This window comes from Balaenoptera borealis (genome assembly GCF_965194805.1).
Source record: "Balaenoptera borealis genome assembly, chromosome: 7".
Classification (NCBI taxonomy): Eukaryota; Metazoa; Chordata; class Mammalia; order Artiodactyla; family Balaenopteridae; genus Balaenoptera; species Balaenoptera borealis.
This window is the reverse complement of record NC_138864.1, coordinates 52,900,213-52,924,129: the sequence shown is the minus strand read 5'-3', so window position 1 is coordinate 52,924,129 and position 23,917 is coordinate 52,900,213. Positions and strand designations below refer to the sequence as shown.

The 23,917-nt window shown below is 40.3% G+C and overlaps 1 protein-coding gene across 12 annotated transcripts in view; it reads left to right on the top strand.

The window, feature by feature from the left end:
* ELAPOR2 (endosome-lysosome associated apoptosis and autophagy regulator family member 2) overlaps window positions 1–23,917 on the top strand; it is a 745,385-nt gene that overhangs the window by 74,111 nt on the left and 647,357 nt on the right. For all 12 annotated transcript variants that reach the window (XR_014246402.1, XR_014246403.1, XR_014246404.1 and 9 more), the window contains exon 2: window positions 18,637–18,757. Coding sequence is in view for 1 of the 12 variants with exons in the window: in XM_082398228.1 (XP_082254354.1) it covers window positions 18,637–18,757 (121 nt within the window). In the remaining 11 variants the exon portion in view is untranslated. The remainder of the gene's footprint in view (window positions 1–18,636; window positions 18,758–23,917) is intronic.

The window sequence follows — 23,917 nt, the reverse complement described above, 5'->3', positions numbered from 1 at the left end:
GGCACTATCCTAAATACTTTAATGTATCAACTCATTTAATTTTCACAACAATTCAGTGAAGAAGATACTACTATCACCCCTACTTCACAGATGACAAGAAGTTAAGCAACCTCCTCATTAATCAGATTGTGTCTAGTTTCAGAGTCCTGAACTTTTATCAACTACATAATTCTGCCTCTCGGTAGAAAGATAAATTACTGTAGCCAACAACATAGTTGTAAATATCTGATTTCTTTTAACAGAGACCTTAAAATTTAGTGCACAAGCAATCCAAGCAAACCTATGGGTAGAAGCATTTTAATCAGAACGTCAAGGGAGGACTTCACTTTTAAATATAATTTTTGAGAGGGTGATAGTTTCCACAGTATCATCTCTGAGTCACATACATAACAATATATATAAAAATAGGCCATTATTGAAAGATTGTGTAGCCTTTATTGAAGCAGTCTGTAATTTAATGATGTGATAGCTAGAGAAGAATTTTGAATACCCCTTTGAGTTCATTTTGATGAGATCTGGGTTCTCTGGTAGTGGCTTTCTGGAGCCCAGCCTCGAGCCTCTGGGGAATCACCGTGCAGCTCTTTCAGGCACGGAGACTGCCCTGCAGCTGGTACTGCTGTCTGGAATTAGGAGGAAAAGACTCAACTCTTCCCGTTCTGAAGGTGGTTCTGGAAATTTGGACGGAAACTCTGTTATCATCTTGCCTGCAGGGGAGGAGATGGATTAAGTGACGTCTCAAGATGCCTTCCAGTCATAGGGTCCTGTAGGGGGCTGGCTTAAGTGAAAGGTGTGAATGTGGCCTGGACCCAGATTTTCACTCATGATTATCAAGGACTCTGCCAGAGCTGAGTGTGGACACAGGCTAATTTTTCTGCTTTATTGTTGAAATGGCTAATTGTTAACCCTGCCTTATTTGCTTCTGGGTAACTATGATCACAGATGATTTAGATGCCTTCTCATCAAAAAAGGGACTGGGGGCGGTTGTTTTGCTCCCTTATTTAGGTTCCATAATTTGGGGCTTACTTAGATAGTACTGAGTGGTATAAAAGTAGAGTGAGTGGGGAAATATAAAGATGAACATTATTGTAATGTTGGAGAGTTGCACTGCTTCAGAGAATGTTTACTAGGGTTTTAAGAATGCACATTTGATTAGTTGCTCTTTATTAATGTAGCATAGAATTTGGATCCATTTTCTATTACAAGTTCTATAACATTATATTACTGTTAGAAATAATGGTTTCTGTCGAGTGGCAACATTTCTCATTTTTAAACTGTCAGATTAATCTGGATCAGATGAATGAAACAGTCCTGCACGATGTGGATTGTCCCTCCCAGATAATTGAGAAACATTGACTGATACATAAAACATCTTCGCTTTGGGTATTAGACTTCACTCTGAAAGGGAAGAAATTATTAGAAAGTCAAACTTATTTGCAACACTTTGGATTCCGGCCATCTAGTTCTTAGAGAGTTAATTCTGCTCATGAACCTCAGCGTTAGCTTCAGGTAATACCATTTATGATATTTATGCCTTAATGGACTTACCCATTGAGAGATTTAGACTACTCAGTTGAGATTTATCAATTGGGCAAAGGTATAAATTCTTCCTTTTCTAATAAGTTAGTTAATATGTATTTATCTGGTGACACAGTGGGACCCACTTGGCACTCAAGTACGGGCAGCCTGCAAGTGGTGGGGAGTTAACATCCCGTGTAGCAGAACTTTGACCAATGAGAGAAGGAGTGAGTAGATAAATTCTTCTTTCTTCCTGCTTCTGGACTGACTGACTGGAGATCCAATAGCTTCATATTGCCTCTCTGAAGACATTCTGCCAGTCTGAGCAATCAGTTTGTAAGGAAGCCGTGGCCCGCTCAGTGATCCACTCTCTTATGTTTGCCTTCGTTTCCTTTCCTGCCTCACTCCTCTTTCCCTGGGATTGCACTTCTCAATAAAGTGTTATCACGTAAGCATGTTCCTCAAGCTCTGTTTTCTGGGGACTTTGGGGTCATTTTGCTCTGAGAGAGAGAATCGTTTGGTGGGATTACAAGGTCAATCGCAATGATAAAATGGGATGAATGAAAGAGTTGTATACAGGATCTGGGGGTGCAATGAGGAACACTTAATTCTGGCTGGTGAAGGGTGGATAAGTGAGGGAAGGGTTCCCAGAGGAGGAGCTTCCTGAGTTGAGGCCTGCACAGGGACTCAGGGGTTCACTAGGTGCCTGAAGCAGAGAAGGACATTCCAGGGGCAGAGAATCCTGTAAGAGGCCAAAGACAGCTCTAGGGCCATTTGCTGGAGCACATGGTCTCATGGCAGATGGTGGGAGATATAGCTGGAATAGAGCCAGGTCATAAACGGTCTTGAATACCCTACTTGAAAGATGAGGTTAGTGGATTCATGGGAGGTAGAAGCCAGATCATACTAAGCTGAGGGGTAAATGAGAGACAGTAATGGGAGATGGTGAGTTTAGACCACCCTTTCAGGAAACATGGCTGGGAAGAAATGGAAAGGAGCTGGAGGAGGACATGAGGTATATCACTCAGAGTCCCAGCAGGAAAACAGCTCACACAGAAAGTTCAACTGAATAGCGTTTAATCAAGAAACTTTGTATGGAGGTGTGGACTGATTTTAAGAGAACCAGCCACAGAGGCATCAGGGGCTAGCAGGAACAGATCAGGAAGCTGGTAGCACTCATAGGCCTGCCAGGGCAACGGGAGGGAGGCAATGGCATTAGGGAAGCCCCATGGCTGTGGAAGGGGGAAGGGAGAGAAATACTTCCCTCTGATCTCTTGCTCGTGCCTCCCAATGGGCAAAGATAACCAGAATCGAGAGGACAAAGGCGTTTGAGTGATACAGTCTAGGGCGGTCAGCCTCTCCTGGCCGAACTTGGGGCAAATGAGGGTGGAGAATGGATTTGAGGAGTGAGTGATGAATCATCAACACACAGGGTCAGTGGAGATTTGTTTGTTTTGAATAATGGGAGAGACGTGAATAATTTATGTGTTGAGGGGAGAGTCAGAGAGAGGGAGAATAATGAATGGAACATATTTGAGGAGAGGTTGAGGCTTCAAGAACAGTCAGAGATACTCGTTTTGTGAAGTGGGAAGGATGCATTGTTCCTGAGACCCGAGGCAAGCAGGTTAAGGAAGTCTGTGCATGTACAGACACTCACAGACGGAGACAGACAGCTGGGGAAATTCGTGCCCGGAGGGCTTTTCTTTTCTTTTTGAGGTCGGATGCAAGGTTATATGTTGAGAGTGAAGGGACTGAGCTTTAGCATATGGCTTGAAAATATGAGTGTTAAATTTAGAATTGTTATGAGGAGAAAAGGAAAGTGAGCTGATTAGGGGAGAAGTACAGAAAGACCGCTGAGCAGGGGTGGGGCTCCAGCTGAGAAAGGAAGTGCTCAGTACTAAAAGCCAGTAATAGAAGAGGGAAGTACCCATAATACATATTAATAAGTAAATTGCTCACGTTAGGAGCTGCAATAGAGTGAAGACAGTTTTACTTGTGCTATTTTTGACTCTTAGCTCTGCCTTACACGTGCTGCTGGATCTCAGAAATCTTGAGTCTCAGAAAATTCTCAAAATACCCTATTTCTGTAATTCTAAATCACCATTTATTTTAAAAGGCACCAGAGTTTTATTAACTTTTTTGGAGGCTTGGAGAAATCTCCACTGTGTTAAAGGTAAAATATTTTTCCCCCAATCAACCATAGTATAAATATATCTACTTAATTATATATCATTCTTCTCTAATATCTCTGCCAAAGAGTGAGCCTCTGCCTTCACCTGAAATATCTAGATTCTTGTGAATTACTGCTATCAGAGTCCCTGAGATGGGGTAATGTTTTTCTTTTCTAAACCTGTGCTCAAGATCCTGGTTTGTATTGGATTGACCTGATGCACCCTCTGTCTTGCCTTCCATGACATTGATTTCTGCCTAATTTTCCTCTTTTATTATTCTATCCTCTCTCTTGCATTCTCTCCACATTCTGCCTTTTTTTTTTCTTTTAAAGATTTGTTTATTATTTATGTATTTTATTTTTGGCTGCGTCGGGTCTTAGTTGCAGCATGCAGGATCTTTGTTGAGGCATGTGGGATCTTCATTGTGGTACCTGGGCTTCTCGCTAGTTGTGGCATGCAAGTTGTGGCACGTGGGCTTAGTTGCCCTGCGGCATGTGGGATCTTAGTTCCCTGACCAGGGATCGAACCTGCGTCCCCTGCATTGCAAGACGGATTCTCTACCACTGGACTACCAGGGAAGTCCCCACATTCTGGCTTTAATCACCATCAAAACTCTTCTGTTTTGTTGGCTCATGCCCTGGCTAAACTGGGTTTAGGAATCTGCCAAATTTATATACTTAGTTAGTTCTTAGGGTGTTACATAGTTAAGGCTGGACTTAACTATGGTCTCCGGTTTCCTATAGTTTCTGTTTAAAAAAATTTTTGTATTTCTTAATGTAAGTGATTTGAGCCCTGTTTTATAAATATCCTTAAAAGCTTCTTTTTTTCTACTAAGTTACGTTTATGGTTTTGTCATTTGTAATTAAACACTGTCTCTAGAGTTCTTCAGAAGTGTTTGGCAGTTAATATCTCAGTGATCGTCATTCAGGATGCATGAAGAGGTTCTGTCCTAGCTTTTAAACTTCTGTGGTCTGTTCTTATGGGCCACTTCCGCCTGATTGCATTCCCTTTTGGGGGCGAGGTGGTCCTGGGATACAAACAACTCAACTGAAGTGATAATCACATGAATGGATAGTTGACCTATTGTTCAGTTTGCACAGGCACAGGCTGTGAGTTACATCATTGGGCATAGTTAGTGACAAGTGTCTTTTGATGTGCATTTCAGAAGTCTTCAAATTTGCATCTTAGAATTGAGGAAATGTGGTACTACCTCCCTCCCATTGTTGCCATGAGGATCAAATCAGAAAATATGTGTGAAACATCTTTGTCAACTGCAATGAGCTAAAGTGGTTCCAGGTCTTATTTTCTAGTGCCTAGTATAGTGGGTGGCCAGAAATATAATTCAGTTATAGCTTCCTGGCATGTAAACCTAAGTATTGCTGTATCTGTGTATGAATAATCATCTCATATTTTGCAGTGATTTCAGTTAGTTTGCTGATGCTCACAGCCCTACCAAATAAGGAGAGAAGATACTACAATTTTATTACAGGTAGACAGGAAAATTGAGAAAAGCCATCTTAATCTATATTTTCTAATTTTTCTACAGTAAATTATTATTACTTGCATAATAAAAACTTGGTAATATTAATGATATATAAATTTTGAAAATAAATATCTCATGGAAGACAGTTATAGCTTCTTTAAATTCTTGCTTTGATAATTCTAGTATCTGTGCATTTGGGGTTGTCATATGCTGATTGTCTTTCTCTTGATCATGAGTAAGATTTTCTTGGTTCTTTATATATCGAGTAATTTTGGATTGTATTCTGAATATTTTAAATATTATGTTGTGAGACTCTGGGCCCTTTTAAAAATCTTCTATAGAAATTTTTATTTGTTTGTTTGTTTTAGCAGACAGCTGACCTGGTTAGGTTCAGATCACAGATCAACTTCTGTGTGTGGTGGTTCCAGTGTTAATTTGGTTTTCAAAGCTTTTGCTATTTTTTTTGGTGGGGGCGGGGGGGTGCAGGGGGAGTTGTCTGCCCCTGGCTTGAGTTAGAGTGGTGGTTTATACTGTAGTTGAGTTCTCTGTGACTTTGCTGTGCCGCTTTAATTATATTCCACACACGCCTAGCTTGAGGGTGAGACTGGGAGTTCTGTGATTGATTCATACACACAACTAGGAGGTCCTCTTCTCTATTACTCTGGGATAAGCAAACTCACTACCATTGTACTAGTTGTTATTCAAGTTTTGACATTCTTCCCCAGATCACTTGCTATTATTAATTTTTCAGAGTCTGGCTTTTTGCATTTTGTGCAGAGTGGGAAAAAGAAGCTGTAGTAGGTGTTCTCCATCCTGGCCAACACCCATGAATAGTTTATTAAAACCGGCCAGGTAACATGTCCATAGCAGGGCCTGGCCAGGGCTCGGAGTCCTGGGATTGGCTGCCCAATAAGAGCTGCCTAGAGTCTTAGAAGAGGTCCTCAAAGGGTAATGAGGGCAGGAATCACGCTGCTTCTTGAAGAAATGGGAAAAGGATGCTAGCTGGACAGAACAATGGGCATCTACTCTTTCCGATTAAAAAGAAAATCTTTTAACAGATTTTTTTTTTTTTTTTAATGTGGACCATTTTTAAAGCCGTTATTGAATTTGTTATAGTATTCCTTCTCTTTTATGTTTTGGTGTCTTGGCCGCAAGGCATGTGGGATCTTAGCTCTCTGACCAGGGATCGAACCCGCAGCCCCTGCATTGGAAGGTGAAGTCTTAACCACTGGACCACCAGGGAAGTCTCTAACAGATTTTTAAAGTTTGCTTTCTAGGAATTTAGTTATGACAATAGGTATTAGGATTATACTATATTTTTAAAAAAATTCTGTTAATTTGAGAGATTCTAATAGGGTCAGTTGAGTGCAAAAGAAATAACTAGCTTATTTTTATTTAGCTCACACAATTTGCAAGCAAAAACATGATTTGGATGTCAAAATCCTCATAGCCTCTTATCACCTATGCTATTTCTGTAGACTCTTTACAAGTAAAGCTCAATTTCAAGTGGCAGCACTGACAAGAATTAGCTTTTGATTTTAAATTGTATTTTATAAATCTTTTCTCTCTGAACTCTGCCAGTGTCTTAGCTGAATTCATATGTGGAGTTTTCCCTTTCCTGAGCCAAACTGTGAAATCAGCAAACTGTGTTGTCAGAGTTCCTTCACCGTCTTGTTCTCTTTTCTCCCATCCAACACTTCCCACGTTTCCTTATCCACTTTGTACCCACTTTGAATCCTTGTATCTGCTTGTTTGTACAGTACTTAGCTCTGGGTCTTCTTTTCCATGCTACCTTCTACAGAACTTATAACCTATGTCTCGTGACCTTTGCCCTTAAAGCCTTGCTAGTGATTGACACCCATCAGAGAGACTAATCTAGACTGAGCAACTAATGAATGATAATGGAATAATCCTTCAATAGTATCCTTTGAAATTTTGCATGTCCCATCCGGTACCTATTTTAAAGTCAGGAGAAACAGGAACATTTTTTTTTTTTATGTCTTGGCAAAGCAACTACCTGAACTTAGGGAAAGTAGTACATTTTTAACTGTAGAAAAATTAAAAAATACAGAATCACAGAAGGGAAAATATAAATCGCTCTGTTCCAGGCTTCCCTGGTGGCGCAGTGGTTAAGAATCCACCTGCCAATTCAGGGGACGCAGGTTCGAGCCCTGGATCAGGAAGATCCCACATGCCGCGGAGCAACTAAGCCCATGCGCCACAACTCCTGAGCCTGTGCACTAGATCTGTGAGCCACAACTACTGAGCCCACGTGCCACAACTAATGAAGCCCACATGCCTAGAGCCTGTGCTCCACAACAAGAGAAGCCACCGCAATGAGAAGCCCGCGCACCGCAACGAAGAGTAGCCCCCGCTTGCCGCAACTAGAGAAAAGCCTTCGCGCAGCAACAAAGACCCAATGCAGCCAAAAATAATAAATAAATAAAATAAATAAATTTATTTTAAAAAAATCACTATGTTCCAAAACAACAAGGTGCTACTGTATAGCACAGGGAACTATATGAAATATCCTGTAATAAGCCATAATGGAAAAGAATATGAAAAGAATATATATATAACAGAATCACTTGCTATACACCAGAAACTAACACAACATTGTAAATCAACTGTACTTCAATTAAAAAAAAATCACTATGTTCTACACTCAGTTCACTGCTGTCAATCTTTTGGTATGCATACTTACACTCATTTTTCCATGTATTATTATTGTACATAGCCCCATCCATAAGTTCAGACATATTGTCTTATATAACCTTTATATTATACTTAAATATGTTATAATTTTATCATTAAATATGGCAGTGGTATTATCATTTTAGAATGGACTATATAAAATCCCGTCATGAGTGCACAATAATTTATTAACCAGTCCCTTATTTGGTGCACATTTAGAATGTTTTCAAGTTTTTACTATTTTAAATAATGCTATGATGCAACCTATTATGGTTTCCTTGGGTTATGTGCCCAGAAGTGGAAGTGGAATTGATGTGTCATGGGTTATGTTTAATACATTTCTGAAACTTCTGAACCAGTTTCTCTTGGTGCTTGTTAAGTGGTAAGTAGTTGCTCACATTTTGCAGAAGCAAAGTCACCTTTTCGGTTTCAGCCTGATTAGAAAAAATTTGGATTTTTATATTATATACAGATAAGTTCACAACCATATGTTATTAGACATAAAAATCAATTTCCAGGATTTGTTTTTTTCCCCCCTTTGGAATATTGGACTTTTATATACCATTTTACAGTTTTATTTGGGTGAGGCCAAAAAAATAAAAAATAAAAAGTGAAAGAGGAAAAAGAAAAAATTACCTCTACCCAAGAACTCTTCAAGAAGTAGACTGATTTTCCTTCCCTCCCTGAAAATTCTGTCTTACAAAGTGGTAGATACCTTTCCTGCTGGTCTTTCCTTTGGATCTTGTTATATAAGAGAGATCAGGACCACCTTCAGGCTAAGCAGGAGGGCCCCCCACCTTGGTCTCTGGGGCAGAGGGCCCCCCTCTTGTCTTCCTCTGGCTGTGTTCCTCCTCCTGCCTGGTAATCTATGTGCCAAGGAGATGTGCCCACCCAGATGTCGTGTTTCCTTCTCCCTCCGCCCTTTTATACCATACTCTGGCTAACATGACTTTGGAATTAAATGCTTAAAAGGCCCAGGTCCGCTTCCAGGGTGTTTAAAGACTTTTCCTAGGTCCATCCTCCTGACTGTAGACTGTGTTATTGTGTGAGGGGCACTGACAGAGCTTGCATGTGCTGGCTGGGGTCCCCACTTATATGTGAGAAAGGCTGTTCAAGGTGTGGGGTGAGTATAGAACATGAAGGGGCACCTCAGTGTATACTGTTGTCCTTAGTCCTGCAAAGGTTAGTCGTGGGCTTGAAGGAGAACCTGCTACATGGTGCTCTGTGATTATAGAGATTTCTTTATGCTGTTACAGGGTCTGGGCAGAGAGAGAGCCTTCCAGGCTGAGCATAAGTCATGTTTAGCGCCTGGAGGGAAGGAAGAATATAGCATATTTGATTCCATTGTTTCAGTGTTTCATACATGCAGAAGGTTGAGAAATGAAACTTGGAGAAGCAGAGAGAAAATGAATGAAGAAAAGCCTTTCATGGTCTTTGTCCTTAGGCTAATTTGAAGTTGTTGCAGGGTTTTGAGCAGGGATGACATAATGAGAGCTGGCTGCAGAGTGTCGTGGATGTGCACAGGAACAGAAGCAGGATGCCAGTTAGGTTGTTGGTAGTCATTCAGGCAGCAGAAGATGGTGATTGAAATAGGGCAGTGGCCATGAGGATGGAGATAGGATACTTGCCTACTACGTAGGGCTATGCTTTGGACCAATTCAAGTAGGATAATGTTATGAAAATTATTTTGGAAAGCTTACAGGGGCCTGCAATTGTTGTTAGTGTTTTTATTAGTAACGATAATGATATTGTGGATAAAGGTTATGTTCCAGCAAATCTCATTTCTAGGGTAAGCAGATGTGAAAATTAGCTGAAATGAGAGGGGTAGGGGTCCTGATGTGAGGTGTAACATCCACCGAGGGCACCTTTGGGGGAGCAGGGAAGTGGCTGCTAGTTTGGGGGAGGTGGTTCAGTTGGAGGGACATTGGTGCTGGGCTGGGGTTTCAGCGTGGATATATGTATAACTCTTTTTTAGATTCTATTCCCATGTAGGTCATTACAGAGTATTGAGTCGAGTTCCTGTGCTATACAGTAGGTTCTTATTAGTTATCTATTTTATATATAGTAGTGTGTACATGTCAATCCCAATCTCCCAGTTTATCCCTCCCCCTCTTTCCCTCTTGGTAATCATAAGTTTGTTTTCTATATCTGTGGCTGTATTTCTGTTTTGTAAATAGGTTCATTTGTACCACCTTTTAGATTCCACGTATAAGCGATATCATATGATATTTGTCTTTCTCTGTATGACTTCACTCAGTGTGACAATCTCTAGGTCCATCCATGTTGCTGCAAGTGGCATTATTTTGTTCTTTTTTATGGCTGAGTAATATTCCATTGTATATATGTACCACATCTTCTTTATCCATTCCTCCATCGATGGACATTTAGGTTGCTTCCATGTCCTTAAGAAACTAAAAATAAAACTACCATATGCTCCAGCAATCCCACTGCTGGGCTTATATCCGGAGAAAACCATAATTCGAAAAGATACATGTACCCTAGTGTTCACTGCAGCACTATTTATTTACAATAGCTGGGACATGGAAGCAACCTAAATGTCCATCGACCTGGGCACTTCTATTCCTACGAAAACGTAAGCCCCACGAGAGCAGGGACTTGGCTGCTTCATTCCCTGTGGTATGCCCAGCATCTACACAGTGGCACGGGGGAGATGTGCCAGGAATGTGTATTGCAGGACAAAATGAATTGAGTACCTATAAGGCCTTGTTTACAGAGACAGACATTGAACTCAGGTTTGAAACATGAATGTTTTCAAAATAATTTCTTAAAAGCAATCGTGTCTACAAATGCAGAAAAGAGAATGTGTCATAAATAGATCAGATACATATTGCTTTACTTAGCCTTAGGTTCCCATGGTAACTAACTTCATGTTCCATTTATAAAAGAAAAATCAGAATATAAATGTTTCTGCACAGTGCTGTGTGCTCATGTACTTGATAATGTAGGCTAAGAAAGTTTTTATTATGTCTCATGTGTATCTGCACTGAGTAGTCTCCTGTTTTTGACCTTCCCATGTAGTAGGAGTGCCCTCATCCATTGGAACAGGAGTCGGAATATTCGTGCCGAGCACTACAGTTTCACGTTCTCCCTTTTTCCTTCCTGCTCTCTCGCTCTCTCAAATAAGGGTGCCACACACTTTGTTGAGCACTTAAATTTGAGGGCCTTGCTCCCAGAGGAGTTGCAGTCTCATCAAATACAGTGTTGACAAATGCTCTTGTCAACATTTCACATAAAAATACTCAAAGAGAAGGAGCCTTATATGAAGAAAATGAATTCTGTTTGCTCTTTTGGGTCCCTTCCCTCTGTGTACGTTCTCTTAGGTATCAGCACTATTTCTTCTTCTTCTACCTCTACTGCTTTTGACTCTGTAACCTCGAATTTGTGCTCATCTATTGGATCATTATAATTAACTGTGGTCAACTCTTAATTGACTGCAGAGGATAGGCAGGGAGCATCAGGGAACTGATTTTCTCGTGAAGGGTCACTGATGTGAACACATCTCATCGTACTGAAGACCAGGCAGCTTTGTTGGTTTGTTTGTTCTTTCATTAGTTCACTTACTCACTCACCTATCTATCCTTCCATCTTAGGCTAATGTATTTCACTGCATATCTTCAGGCATATTATCTTCAGGCTTGGCCTCACCGTTGATCACACCCTATTAAACTAGCTAGTCATGAAGGAGCTGGTAAGTGCTAGAGTAGTTATAAACCCCACCTGTCTTTCAGGGCTTTCTCCTCAAAGCCTTTTCAGGTGGTTCGAGATTACAGAAATTTCCTCCGACTCTGAAATCATGATATAATGAGATCACATCATGCACATTTTACCGTTTTTCTAGAAAAATGGTCCTTAAAATGCAAGCCATTTGATTGCTAAGAAATGGGTATCTGGGGCTTCCCTGGTGGCGCAGTGGTTGAGAATCTGCCTGCCAATGCAGGGGACACGGGTTCGAGCCCTGGTCTGGGAAGATCCCACATGCTGCGGAGCAACTGGGCCCGTGAGCCACAACTACTGAGCCTGCGCGTCTGGAGCCTGTGCTCTGCAACGGGAGAGGCCGCGATAGTGAGAGGCCCGTGCACCGCGATGAAGAGTGGCCCCTGCTTGCCCAACTAGAGAAAGCCCTCGCACAGAAACGAAGACCCAACACAGCCATAAATAAATAAATAAAATTAAAAAAACAAAACAAAACGAAATGGGTATCTGATAAGGGCTTAAGGAAAAATTGGCTGTGATGAGTTTACTGAGAAGTGGTACACATTTTACTTCATGGTAGAGTTGAGGGATTTTTGTGGGTAAGTTTTACCCGATAGTTTTTACTTGCACACTGTCTTGTGATGCCACCGTTCCACTTTGGTTCCTCAATCTTGATGCTTTCTTATAAAATTATGTAGGGTGTGTGTGTGTCCGTGTCGGTCCTGTCTGCTCCAACAAAATCATAAGCTTATTGAGTTTAGGGACTATATGCTATATTTATTTTAAATCTCTCCCATAGCATTTAGGCCATAGTACTAATTTAATAACTAAGTGTCATATAGTAAAGAATGATGTATATTAATGTTAATATATAAAAATGATATATATTGATACAGGTGTAAATCATGACAAATGATATATGTTAATGTCAATATGTAAAATAGATGTGTATTGTCAAGATAATGTCAAGACATATATATACATATATGCATATTATTTTTATATGTGAGATTTATTTGAAATTTTGTCTAGCCTACATGTAGTTAAACTATAGCAACTGTCATCATAATTGGGAGGTGATACCCCAGGTTTTCCTTGAGCACTCTGAGGCTTTTGTAGTAAAATGACTTTTGTGTTAGGGGGTGTCAGAGAACAACAGAGCTGGTCAGTAGTTAAAATGGTAAAAACAGATTTTATTCAGAAACTATTGCAGTAGGGGAAAAGAGACCTCAGTACAGAACTGGGCTCAATTTCAAATACAGCATGAACAAGTGGGGATTTATAGTCAAGGAGCAGGGTGAGGGTCGCTGGATGAAAATTACTAAGAGGAAACATCAGGGGTGAGGGGGGATTCTAGCTAAACTGACTTGACAGGATTCTTGATAAAACTGGGTGATGCAGAGATGAAGACACAAGCCTAGAGGTCAAGGCTTCATTGGGAAGAGAGTTCAGAGGAGCCTGACTAAAGATTGGTCAAGGAGAAAGTCTTTTGTAGGGGGTCCTGTGGGCATCTAATATTTATCTGGGTGTATCCCGACATTTTCTGTTTAGGTGTAAGATAACACAGTTTGAGAGTTTGTGCCTATACCTGAGTTGTGAGTGAGTGAGTAAGTCAGCGACTGTGTGTGTGTGTGTGTGTGTGTGTGTGTGTGTGAGAGAGAGATCATGATTTATATTGAGGGATAATCTTCCCTTAAGTGTTTGCTGATGTCTACTGAAAAAAAAAAAAAAAAAAAGCACAACGTGAGAGTTGTGACTTAAGTTTTGTTTGGGGCAAAATGAGGACTATAGCCTGGGAGACAGCCTCTCAGAGAGCTCTGAGAAACTGCTCCAAAGAGGTAAGAGGAGAGGGCAGTATGTATGCGATTTTGGTGAAGGGGCTACGTCCAGTCAAGCACACATTTTGGCAGAAGGTTGCTGCTGGTCCCGAGGAGAGGATATCTCCGTTAATGATTTTAGTGCTTTTCCAGATAAGAGGAGATGGAAGAAACTGGGCCCATAAAATCTTCTCCTGAAAATGTCTAACTATCTGAAGGCCCGTTCTGCCAGTTTTTTCCCAGAGCACAGAGTGCCTCGTTCCCGATCTCCACCCTGCACTCCTTTCAAGGTGTGTTGAAGGTCGGCGAAGGCAGTGGCTGGCGGCTTTGTTCTTGCAGATAGTGAGCCACAGTTTTTCATCCACACTGATCAGGAGGAACTCCATGCTGTATTTCTTCTTGGTTATTTCTCTCCTCGGTTCCCACATGTTTACAATGTAAGGTTTTCAGGGAATCCCGTCATTTTGTTATTTGGGGCAGTGTTTTCATGCCCCAATGTTTTGTGATTTGCAGACATGTCTAAATAACTGCCATCTCCTGAGTGGGGTCAGGCCAAGCCCTTCCTCCAGTTTATAATTTGGAGATTGTGGCTTGTCAGCGGATGTTCTGTTGTTTAGAGTGTGCTCTGACTCACATCATTAGGTTTGGTGATAAAATGTCAGGAGCCCTGTAATGTTGGAAAAATTGTCAGGAATTTCCCCTCTTGTCGGGAAAAATGGTGAAACATGTTGAAATAGGCAGAAAAGATGACCGGCTGTCCTGATTAGAGCACCTTGCTGAATGAGTTTTTGTAGGGGCCTGCATCTTTCTCTGTCTTTGAACTATTTTACAACACTGTGAGATGTAGGAAATTGATAGTAATACAAATGATTATTGTCCATAGAAATGAAAATGCATTTTATACTTTGGAATGCAATTGATTGTTGCCCTCAGGGTATTTCCCAGTTCTGCGTCTCTTAGTTAATTCATTTCACTTTCCTGATTGCCTGTTTATGTGTATTCTTTGAATTCTCCTTTGAACTGATGGCAATGGCTAACTTCCAGATTGACTTGAGAGTTAATGACTTAAATAAAATCTTTGACATGTATTAATGTTATATTTGTGTTAGAAAATTTTTACCTTTTCTTTTTAATTGCTCTTTGACATCCAGAAAATTCCCATTTCCAAGGGATCAGTTTAGCTCAATGTTTGCTTGGGTCTGTGGCCAGAGTTATGGGGTGTTATCTATAAATCTGAAAATGTATGTGCTATAGTTCTCTTTATTCAGTACCTTGAATACCATTCAGAATATTTTGGGGGCATATATTGTATCTTTAGTGATTTTACTGCATCACTATTTCTTAAATCCCTGCGATGGGTTTAAGGGTTGACTTCAGAAATAGATGAAAAAAAATTGTTACTGGCCCAGATGAAATAGCCTATTAAATAATAAAAAAAATAAAACCCATCTGGCAGGGGCTACAGTCTAAATTCCTGACCCAAGTGATGCCCTCTGCATGAAGTACGTTTGCATTTCAGTGTTTTTAAATTATAAATAAACACATTATAGCTTCCTGCTGGAGTCCTAAGAATTTTGTAACTTAACAATAGCTGTGGCTCTTTAGATTTCAAGGGTATTCTAGAGGAGGCAGGTAGAATAAAGAACCACAGGAAAATTAATTGGCATATGACATCTACCACTGCAGCCAGAAAACACAACATTCTTTTTCCATGTACTTACTGCTGTTCTCATCTCATAACTGGCAGCCTGAACAACACAGTGGCAGTGGTGGTGGAGAGTTTTCTTGAGCTTACCTATTTTATTCAGAGGCCTTTCTTCATTTGAAATTCATGCCAGAATTCTCAGCATCATTCTTCTGCAAGGATGATAACAAATTACCTGAATTTTACATACGGGGACCAGGATCTCAGTGGGATATGGAAATAGGAAAGTCTTCTCAATGCAGATAACTGGGAACAAGAGGAACAAGAAAACCATCATGCAACTGCATGCCTGGCCTAGGCTCTTCTGCACTAGGAGATCTTGGTAGGCCGAATATTATCCCACCACTCCCCCCCGCAAAAGATACCTGTGTCGTAATCCCTGGAACCCGTGAGTATGACAAAAAAAAGGCTTTGAAGATGTGAATAAGAATATTGAGGTGGGGGGTTTTCTGGATGGGTCCTAAATACAATCACAAGGGGGAGGAGAAGGCAGTGTGACCACAGAGGCAGAGAATGGCAGCAGCCACCAGAAACTGGAAGAGGCATGGAGTGGATTCTCCCCAGAGCTCCTGGAGGGAGCGCAGCTTGGTTGACATCTTGATTTTGGCCCAGTGATATAGATTTTGAACTGTTTGCCTCCAGAACGGTGAAAGGATAAATTTCTGTTGTCTTAAGTGGCTAAGTGTGTGGTAATTTGTTGCAGCATCCATAGAAAACTAATACAGAAAGAGAGGGGAATCGAATGGTTTGGGCTTACCTGTGTACTCTCGTATTCTGTTTGAATGTGAAACATCCTTATGATTACTGTTAGACTTCGGTAACCATCAGGATTTTATATTCAAAACTTTGACCACTCCTCCTCTTTTAAAACAGTAACCTTCTATTTTAAGCACAGTGGCGTTGTATAAACTGAAAACACCGGTCAGTAAACAAAAGGCTTGACTTCTGCTCTCAGCTATGCTGCTTACTAGCTGGGTATCTCTGAGTAAATCGCTTATCCAATCTGAGTATCATTTGAACAATGGGAATAATATTCCCTGTTTTTCCTAATCCACATAATTATTATGAGTATTTAATGATATAAATACATGTGGAAAATAATGCTCAACTATTAATTATGCTCCCTCAACCTATAGCAAAGTTATCATGAGCAATTTTGTCCATAAATCACTGAACACATGAAACATTTTTCTCCCTTAGATTAGATGCTAGAAGTGGAATTTGGGGTTCAAATTTTTTAACACGTTCAAGATCTTGGTACATATTGATTGTTTCTCTCCAGAAAGCCTGGACACTTGATTCTCTCATTGGAAGCACACAAGTGCTCATTTTACTGCACTGTTACCTCAGGGAGTTTAAAAAAAATTTTTTTAAAAATGTCATGCCAACTTGATGAAAATCATTATTTGTATTTCTTTGGCAAGGTTCAACTTTTTTTTATATTCTCCTTGGCCATTTGTGTTGTTCTTTAATGAATTGCTTGTGTTCTTTGACCATTCTTCCAATAGTTATTTGTCCTTTTCCTTACCAATCTTTAGAAACCCAGTATTCTTTTTATTTCATATTTTTAATTTTTAAAATTGTGGTGAAATATACACAACATCAAATTTAGCATCTTAATCATTTTAAGTGTCCAGTTCAGTGGCACTGAGTACATTCATATGGTTGTCTAGCCATCACCACCATTCACTTCCAGAACTCAGAAACCCAGTATTCTTAAGTTAGTTAACCTTTGCTGTGTGTTTCTTCACCAGTTTGTTTTGTTGTTTACCTTTCCCTTTTGTTTATGATGACTTTTGGTGTACAGTGTTTAACATTTGTATGTTGTCAAATTTAGTGACCTTTATTATGTTTTCCTCCCTCCGTCCCTCTCCTCTTTTCTTACTTCCCTTCCTCCCTTTTCCCCCTCCTTCCTCCCTCCTTCCTCCCATCTTTCCCTCTGGGAAGCCTTTCCCATTTGGCAGTTTTTATTGATTTTTTTTTTACATGTATAGGTTTGCCCTCAGTTGGCAGTAAAACATATTTGAAATCTAGACTCTTGTCAAATAACTTAATCTTAAATCATCTGTTACCAAACTTTGTAAAAAAAATTTTGAGTGGAAAAAATACTCTTCAGAGATGATTACCTGAAGTATATACTGAATCTTAATTCTGGGGAGAGTCCTAATGCAGCATAAGGCTTTGCTTCCAGCCCGGTGATTACACCTTCTCTAACTCTCAGTCCCTTCTCGTTGTATCATAAGTGTGTGCAGAAGTTGAAGCAGGGGAAACAGAGACTCAGGTTGTTTGCGCCTTTTCCTGTTACCACTAGCTCCTTCCCTATATCATCCTCTATACCCACATTGCCCTTAAGAAGGATAATAATTCTACCACTAATAAGTGCTAACCCAGTGTAGCTTAACATGCCTAACATTTTACAGACATTATCTCAATTAACTGCCACAAGAGCCATATAAGGTAGGAAATACTATTATTGAAATTTTACCAATGAAAAATATGGTTGTTTTGAGAGGTAAAGTGGCTTGTCCAATATAGCACATTGGTTGTATGTGGAGGAATGAAATGTCAATTCAGACTCAGACCTGATTCTAGAACCTACCTTTTAACTGGTATTCTTTCCATGTATACACACACACACATCACATACACACACACAGACTTCCCCACCTGGTTTCCTGATGGTTATGTGGCGATATTTCCATTCACTCCTGTCATTGATACAGTAAAGGAGGCAAACAGAGTAGATTAAGCAGACTAGCAACTCCTAAGATACTGAACTGAAATATTTTGGAGTAGATTTATAACTTCTCTCATTCTTGAAACGTCTAATGACATTTTGTCCTCGTTCCTCTCAGCTCAAGCATCTCACGGGTGTAATGTGCTCTGAGCAGGGGAGGTCAAGTGAAGATAGAGGCCAGAGACAAGTGGGTTAGTCTTATTTGGCGATTGTAATAAATGATCTGTGTTACAGTCTGTGATTGAAGGCAGCTTGCTGTGGTGGGGGAGATTGAGCCTGGGAGAGCTGCTTTAAAAACCGGTAGTCTTTTAGTTAGTATTTGGATGATTAATCATTCTACCTTCTGTTAAATTTTAAACAGAGTGAGAAATTAGGTCAATGGGAACAGTTCTCCTATTTCTTTCTTTGAAAAATTTGGGACAGTGACAGCCTTCAATTTCCTAGGGTTATTTTGCTTTTACATTCATATCTATCAATGATTTAGAGCTTAAGAAACCTGCAAAAAATAGGGACATTTGCTGTTACCTTTTGGGGTGGGTGAGACTACAGTTCCCTGGTCACCCCATGAGTGGCTTATTGTCGTGGCCCTCATCAGATCCTCAGTGCCTACTCAGTGCCTGGCATGGTACATTTTTGATCAAAATACTGCTTGGTATGGATGGAGTGGGGGAAGAATAAGGGTCAAGCAGAGAGAACAGTTTGGAACCAGGCTTCCAGGCAGGTTTAGGGATGACTGAGAAAGCGCAGTTGTCCCATTAAAATTGGCTCTAACAAAGGCTTGTCTTTGTGATTATTTGCAGGAAGATTACCACTTTGAATATACAGAATGTGATAGCAGTGGCTCCAGATGGAGAGTTGCCATTCCGAATTCTGCAGTGGACTGCTCTGGCCTGCCTGACCCAGTGAGAGGCAAAGAATGCAGTACGTTTTGACTTTTTGACCATTTGTTTTCCTGATTAAACCGTAAGCCCTTCATATGAGCGCGAGAAGTTACTTGTAGTGCATATAAAAGACCTTTGAAAAAAGGAACATTGATCTAGCAGAGCAAAAGCATCCTTTCTCGACACTCAGTGCCCTTATGTCTGGTCTGTAACGAGACACAGGCAATATTAAAGGGTGTTATTTTTATTTATTTGTTTTAAAAAATCTGGTTTACTGTCTTACTTGAAATTCTAAAGGGCAGAGTGGCAGAATTTCTATTTAATAGATTTCTTTTTTTCTTTACATTTTAAGAGACTTTTCAAAGATTTTTGATACACGTAGTAACGTTTGGTACGCATAATATTGTTAAACACATTACATAAAATGTACCATCTTAATCATTTTTAAGTTTACAGTTCAGTGACATTAAGTACAGTCACATTGTTGTGCTTTCATCACCAGCACACATACACACGCTTTCATCTGGCAATGGATTTCTTTTTTTTTTTTTGCCATAGAAATATTATAATTTGACTTTATAGTGTAACGTACAGAGAGAGTAGAGAATTGATGACTATCACATTCAACAGCTTGTCTTTTAGCAATTAAACAGTTTGAAGTGCAACATTTTGAATTAACAGAAATATGTCATGAAATTTATTTTCATTTATAAACTCTACTTTTTAAAATCCTTGAATTTGGTGAGTCACAGGTTCCTACAGTGAAGTCGTCTTGGGGTGTCCTAGAGTTCAAAGCTGGAATAAGACGGAGAGATTATTTTGGTTTTCCTGCAGCCTTCCAAATGGTATTCCTAAAACCTGAGTTCTTTTGTTCCCAAATTGAAAGAGCAGATAAGCAAATTAATTAAATGGGGAGCTAATTCCTTCCTCTTCATAGAGAAACTGTATCTCTATTACCGGTTGGAGGAGTTTTAGCATAGGTGTGGGTTTACTGATAAAAGAGAGACAGGAAGACGGCAAGTCTTCGGAGGAAAATTAAGGAAGAAAGCCATTATTTCTTGGTGAATGATATTAAATGAATACAGAGAGAACCTAAGAACCCAGGTAACCAGAGAAAGACTTGGGTCTAGCAAAAATCTTAAGAGGATAGTGGGGTCAGTGGATATGAAGATGATCCAAGGCTGGGGTATATGTGGCCACCTGTGCAGAAAGAGGACCAGCTCTCAGTGAGGGAGGATTGCAGTTAAAAGGGAAACAGCCTGAGTATTGCCTGTGGAATTAGCTCATTGCAAAATTGCTTCTGTCACCCTCCTAGAAAATCCGTATATCATTTATCTATATTTGCCTTTTACTTGTAGGCTAATTCCTTGGTTCCTTGTAAACAGCCCTATTGAGGTGGAATGTGTAAGCATTTTGAATACTACTCTGTATCTAAGTGGTGTGTTGCTGTTGTCTGGCATTGGCTTTTGAGAACTGATTGTTCCTTTGAAATGGGCCATGGTGGAGTATTTACACCATGGGAATTGGCAAACACTACAAATCAGGTGCCTCTTGAGAGCCGGTTGTTCAACACTTACCAGGACACTAGTGATTAAATTTATTGGCCAAGGGTTTAAAAATCTGTTTCAGAAATGATGCTTCAATACAAATTATTTCTATTTGAATGTTGCCAGGGATGTTTTTGCTCATTATTTACTATGATCTTCCACAGATAATGTCATGAATTTGACATAACAGCTTGAACTGCTCTAAGAACTTGGTCTAGTAAACTCAGTATTAGTTGTTTATCACTTTGAACGATGATAGTACTTACTTTAAAAATGATACCTGGAAATGATACTACTTATGTGGTGGCTGGGGCATTTTTTATCTTGGTAGTTTGTCTGAAATCTGAATTTACACGTATTTTTGTGTCGTATACTTATATCAGCTCTGGAAGTTATTAGTCTGGCCTCTGATTGTGACTTTTTTTTGTACGGTAAAGGCACGTTATTTTGAAACTCACTGCTGAAGGCAGTTATGGTAATAACTGAATATTCCTTCAGTGGTTTAGATTTTCTACTGCTCGTAATAGCTACCATTTCTCATATACAGATTACATGCTAAACATCGTGCTTGGAGCTTTGCATCATTTTCTGTTGTATCCTCACAACAACCGTCTCAGATAGCTAGTCTTAGTATTTCCACTTTACTGATGAGAAAACTCAGACTTAAAGTGGTGAAATAAGTTACTGCAGGTCGGGTCATATAGCCAGGACATGGCAGATCTGGGGTTCAAGTACAGACATGTTTGATTCCAGAGCCTGTCTCTTACCCACTGAGTTAGATTGCCACTTGAAGCTGACAGCCTGGAGGAGCTTCCAGGGCCCCATTGGGGTGGGGATGGTGTGGCATAATGGTCTGTCGCTGGCCATCGTCAAGGGAAGGTATTCGATGTTTGTGCTTCAAGGATAAAAGAGGATGAAAGTGTTGGGGTTCAGGAGTGGCATGTTACTTGCAAGCTGTGCCAGAGTGAGGCCCAAACCTGCGATGGGGGGTGTGGTGCCCACAGACACTAGACTCAGCAGTTACATTTTTATGATATGGCCCAGCAGTTGGGCCACATGAAAGAAAAGAAAAACGCGGAACGTGGCAGCTTCAAGTAAGTGAAAAATATTTAGGGCGATGGTTGTGTGAGATATAATTTCCCCAGATCCTAGTGTCTCTCAGTGAAGCAAAACCCAGAATGTGGCCTCGGTGGAAATTCCTATAGATTCTTCAAAATGTAATTAGCTAGATCTTTCCCCCTTTCTCAGAAAGAAGCAGTAGAGGAGGCCTTTCCTTAGGAAAGGGATTATGGGAATGTTTATGCAGCACCTGTACATTTTTTAAAAATAGAATTGATGGGCAAGCTATAGTATATCTTTATTTTTTTAAAAAATCATGTAAAATCTGGCTACAAGGCTCTGAGTGAAGTTAATGAGAAGTCAGGCATCAGTTTTTGCTGTGGCAGATCCCAGGACTGTATGTGAGCTTGAGGCTTGCTGCCCTCAGGAAGTGGGATGCAGAGACCTCTGGTTATTAACTGACACAGCTTCTCATTGTCCTGCTGTCCCCCCTGCTCTGGAAACCTCCGTGTCTTAGGCAGTGCTGCAGTGGGCCACTGAAGTGACTTCATCTCGCTCCTTCCTTCTGCTGGCTCCAGGCTTAGCTCCAGGGAACTTTGCTGCTTCTTCCAAGCCCTGCTGCTGAGTCTTGTGTCCGTGGGCATCACTCAGGCACAGCTTGCAGGTAGCACGTCACTCCTGAACAAGGCATTCATTGCCTCCTCCCAGAACGAGGGGATATAACCCCTGTTCTGACTCCATCCCTTCTCCACTGCTGCGTCACTTCCCTCTTGCATAAGAGTTTAAAAAAATCTTCCCTTGACTCTCTGGGTGTCCTCTTGACTTTCTTAGATTGTCAAAAACAATAGTCATTTTGGAATGGTTGCCTGGATGGGGTACCTTCTCTCCCTCCTTCTTCTCTCTCTTCTCTCTTCTCTCACCAACCACAGAGGGGAGAAGGGACTTTTTGTTTCAAACCAAACCTTAGAAATAAAAGCCTGGCTACTAAGAGTGAGGAGAGAATTCCTTTACCTATTGCCGTACATAGTTTCAGAAAAGTCTAGAGCACTGAAGGGAAATAAACATAAGCTGTCTCTTCCTTTGGGGAGTGTGTATCTTCTATTGCTTACTCCTTCCCGTCTTTCTCCGCCCATGACTTCAACCTTAACGCATCATTTTCTAATTGGGGATGACTATTTAAGATATTTGTAATCCCATTTGGTATGTTAGCATCAAGTTATAGTATTGTGGGCATTGTTTAATCTTGTACTTCAGTATTTATATAAACTAATATTCGGTTCTTAGATTAAGAAATGCTATATACAGGTTAGAAAAAAACCCCTTGACTACAGTTGTTTTCCTTTTTCCACTGTGTCTCTCAGATCTATTGTCATAACCTACATTTCATGGGCCTTAAGGAGTAAGCAGAGGTGACAGTTTGAGTCAACATCTTTTGATTCTAGTTTGGAGTTGAAAGAGAGGAAGGATTCTCATGGAAAGAGAGTTGCCTTTAGCTTCCTGGGTGGGATATTTAAAAATCCATTTTTGGGGGATCATAGCTCTTTGAAATGTAGGCTCTTCCCCAGGATTCAATATCTAGTCTATTTCAGTTGTGTAGCGTTGTTATTGGTATGGCAGCCAGTGCCTCTGGGCAAATTGAGTACGTTGGTATTGAATGGTGATTGCGTAGCATGCTGGAAGTCTGTTCTGTGGAATACTCATCCCAAGAAATATTTCATGTTAACAAAAAAAGCGTGTTGAGGTTTTTTTGTTGTGAAATACCAATACTTTTAAAAAATGGTGAATGCTGTATCCCCTTGATGGAGGGATGCAGACCACATTTTCATAATAAAGTCTCTGAGAAACATGGTAATTATTTATAGAACATTTACTGTGTGTTAACTGTATTCTGTTTTACCCAGAGTTTCCCAAGTATATTTGATTATAGGACTCTTTTATCCAATGGGTAGTTGCACCCTTTTGCTAATTTCTGCATATAACGTTTTTGGAGGAACACAGATTTAAATACACATGGCAGGCTAATTTAGTAAATTTTTATATGTTGTTACTTGTGCTATGATTTAACTAATTTCATACAATTTCTTTGCTCTGTAAGTCTCAGTGGGAGCATTACTGCATGGGTGTCCAGTCCCAGGCCTCCCACAGTTCGTGGTCAGGTGTGATATACACCTCAGATGAAACCCCAGATCTGCAACAGACTTGTATGTCTTGAGCAAAATATTTAGTCCACAGGTATTTATTGAGTTTTAATTTGTTCACTAAACATTTGTTGAGTATTTCCTAAATTCTTGATGATAGGGATCCAAAAATAAATGAACAAGAGATTCCTGTTTTTCCAGGACTTTTCATTCTAATAAGGGAACCCGTGAGTAATAAATTATTTTGAGTATGGGGCAAAGTGCAAGATAGATACAAATACCTAGCGTGATCTTGCCGGGGAGGGAGGGAGTCAAGAGGACCTGACAGTGAAGCAGGTGTGAGTTTGAAATGCAGACTGAATCACCTTGGAAAGTTATCTGACCCCTGGCAGGTTTATCTGAAAAACTGTGCCCTGACTTCGAGTTGAGACAGGGATTAAATGCCATACTTAACGG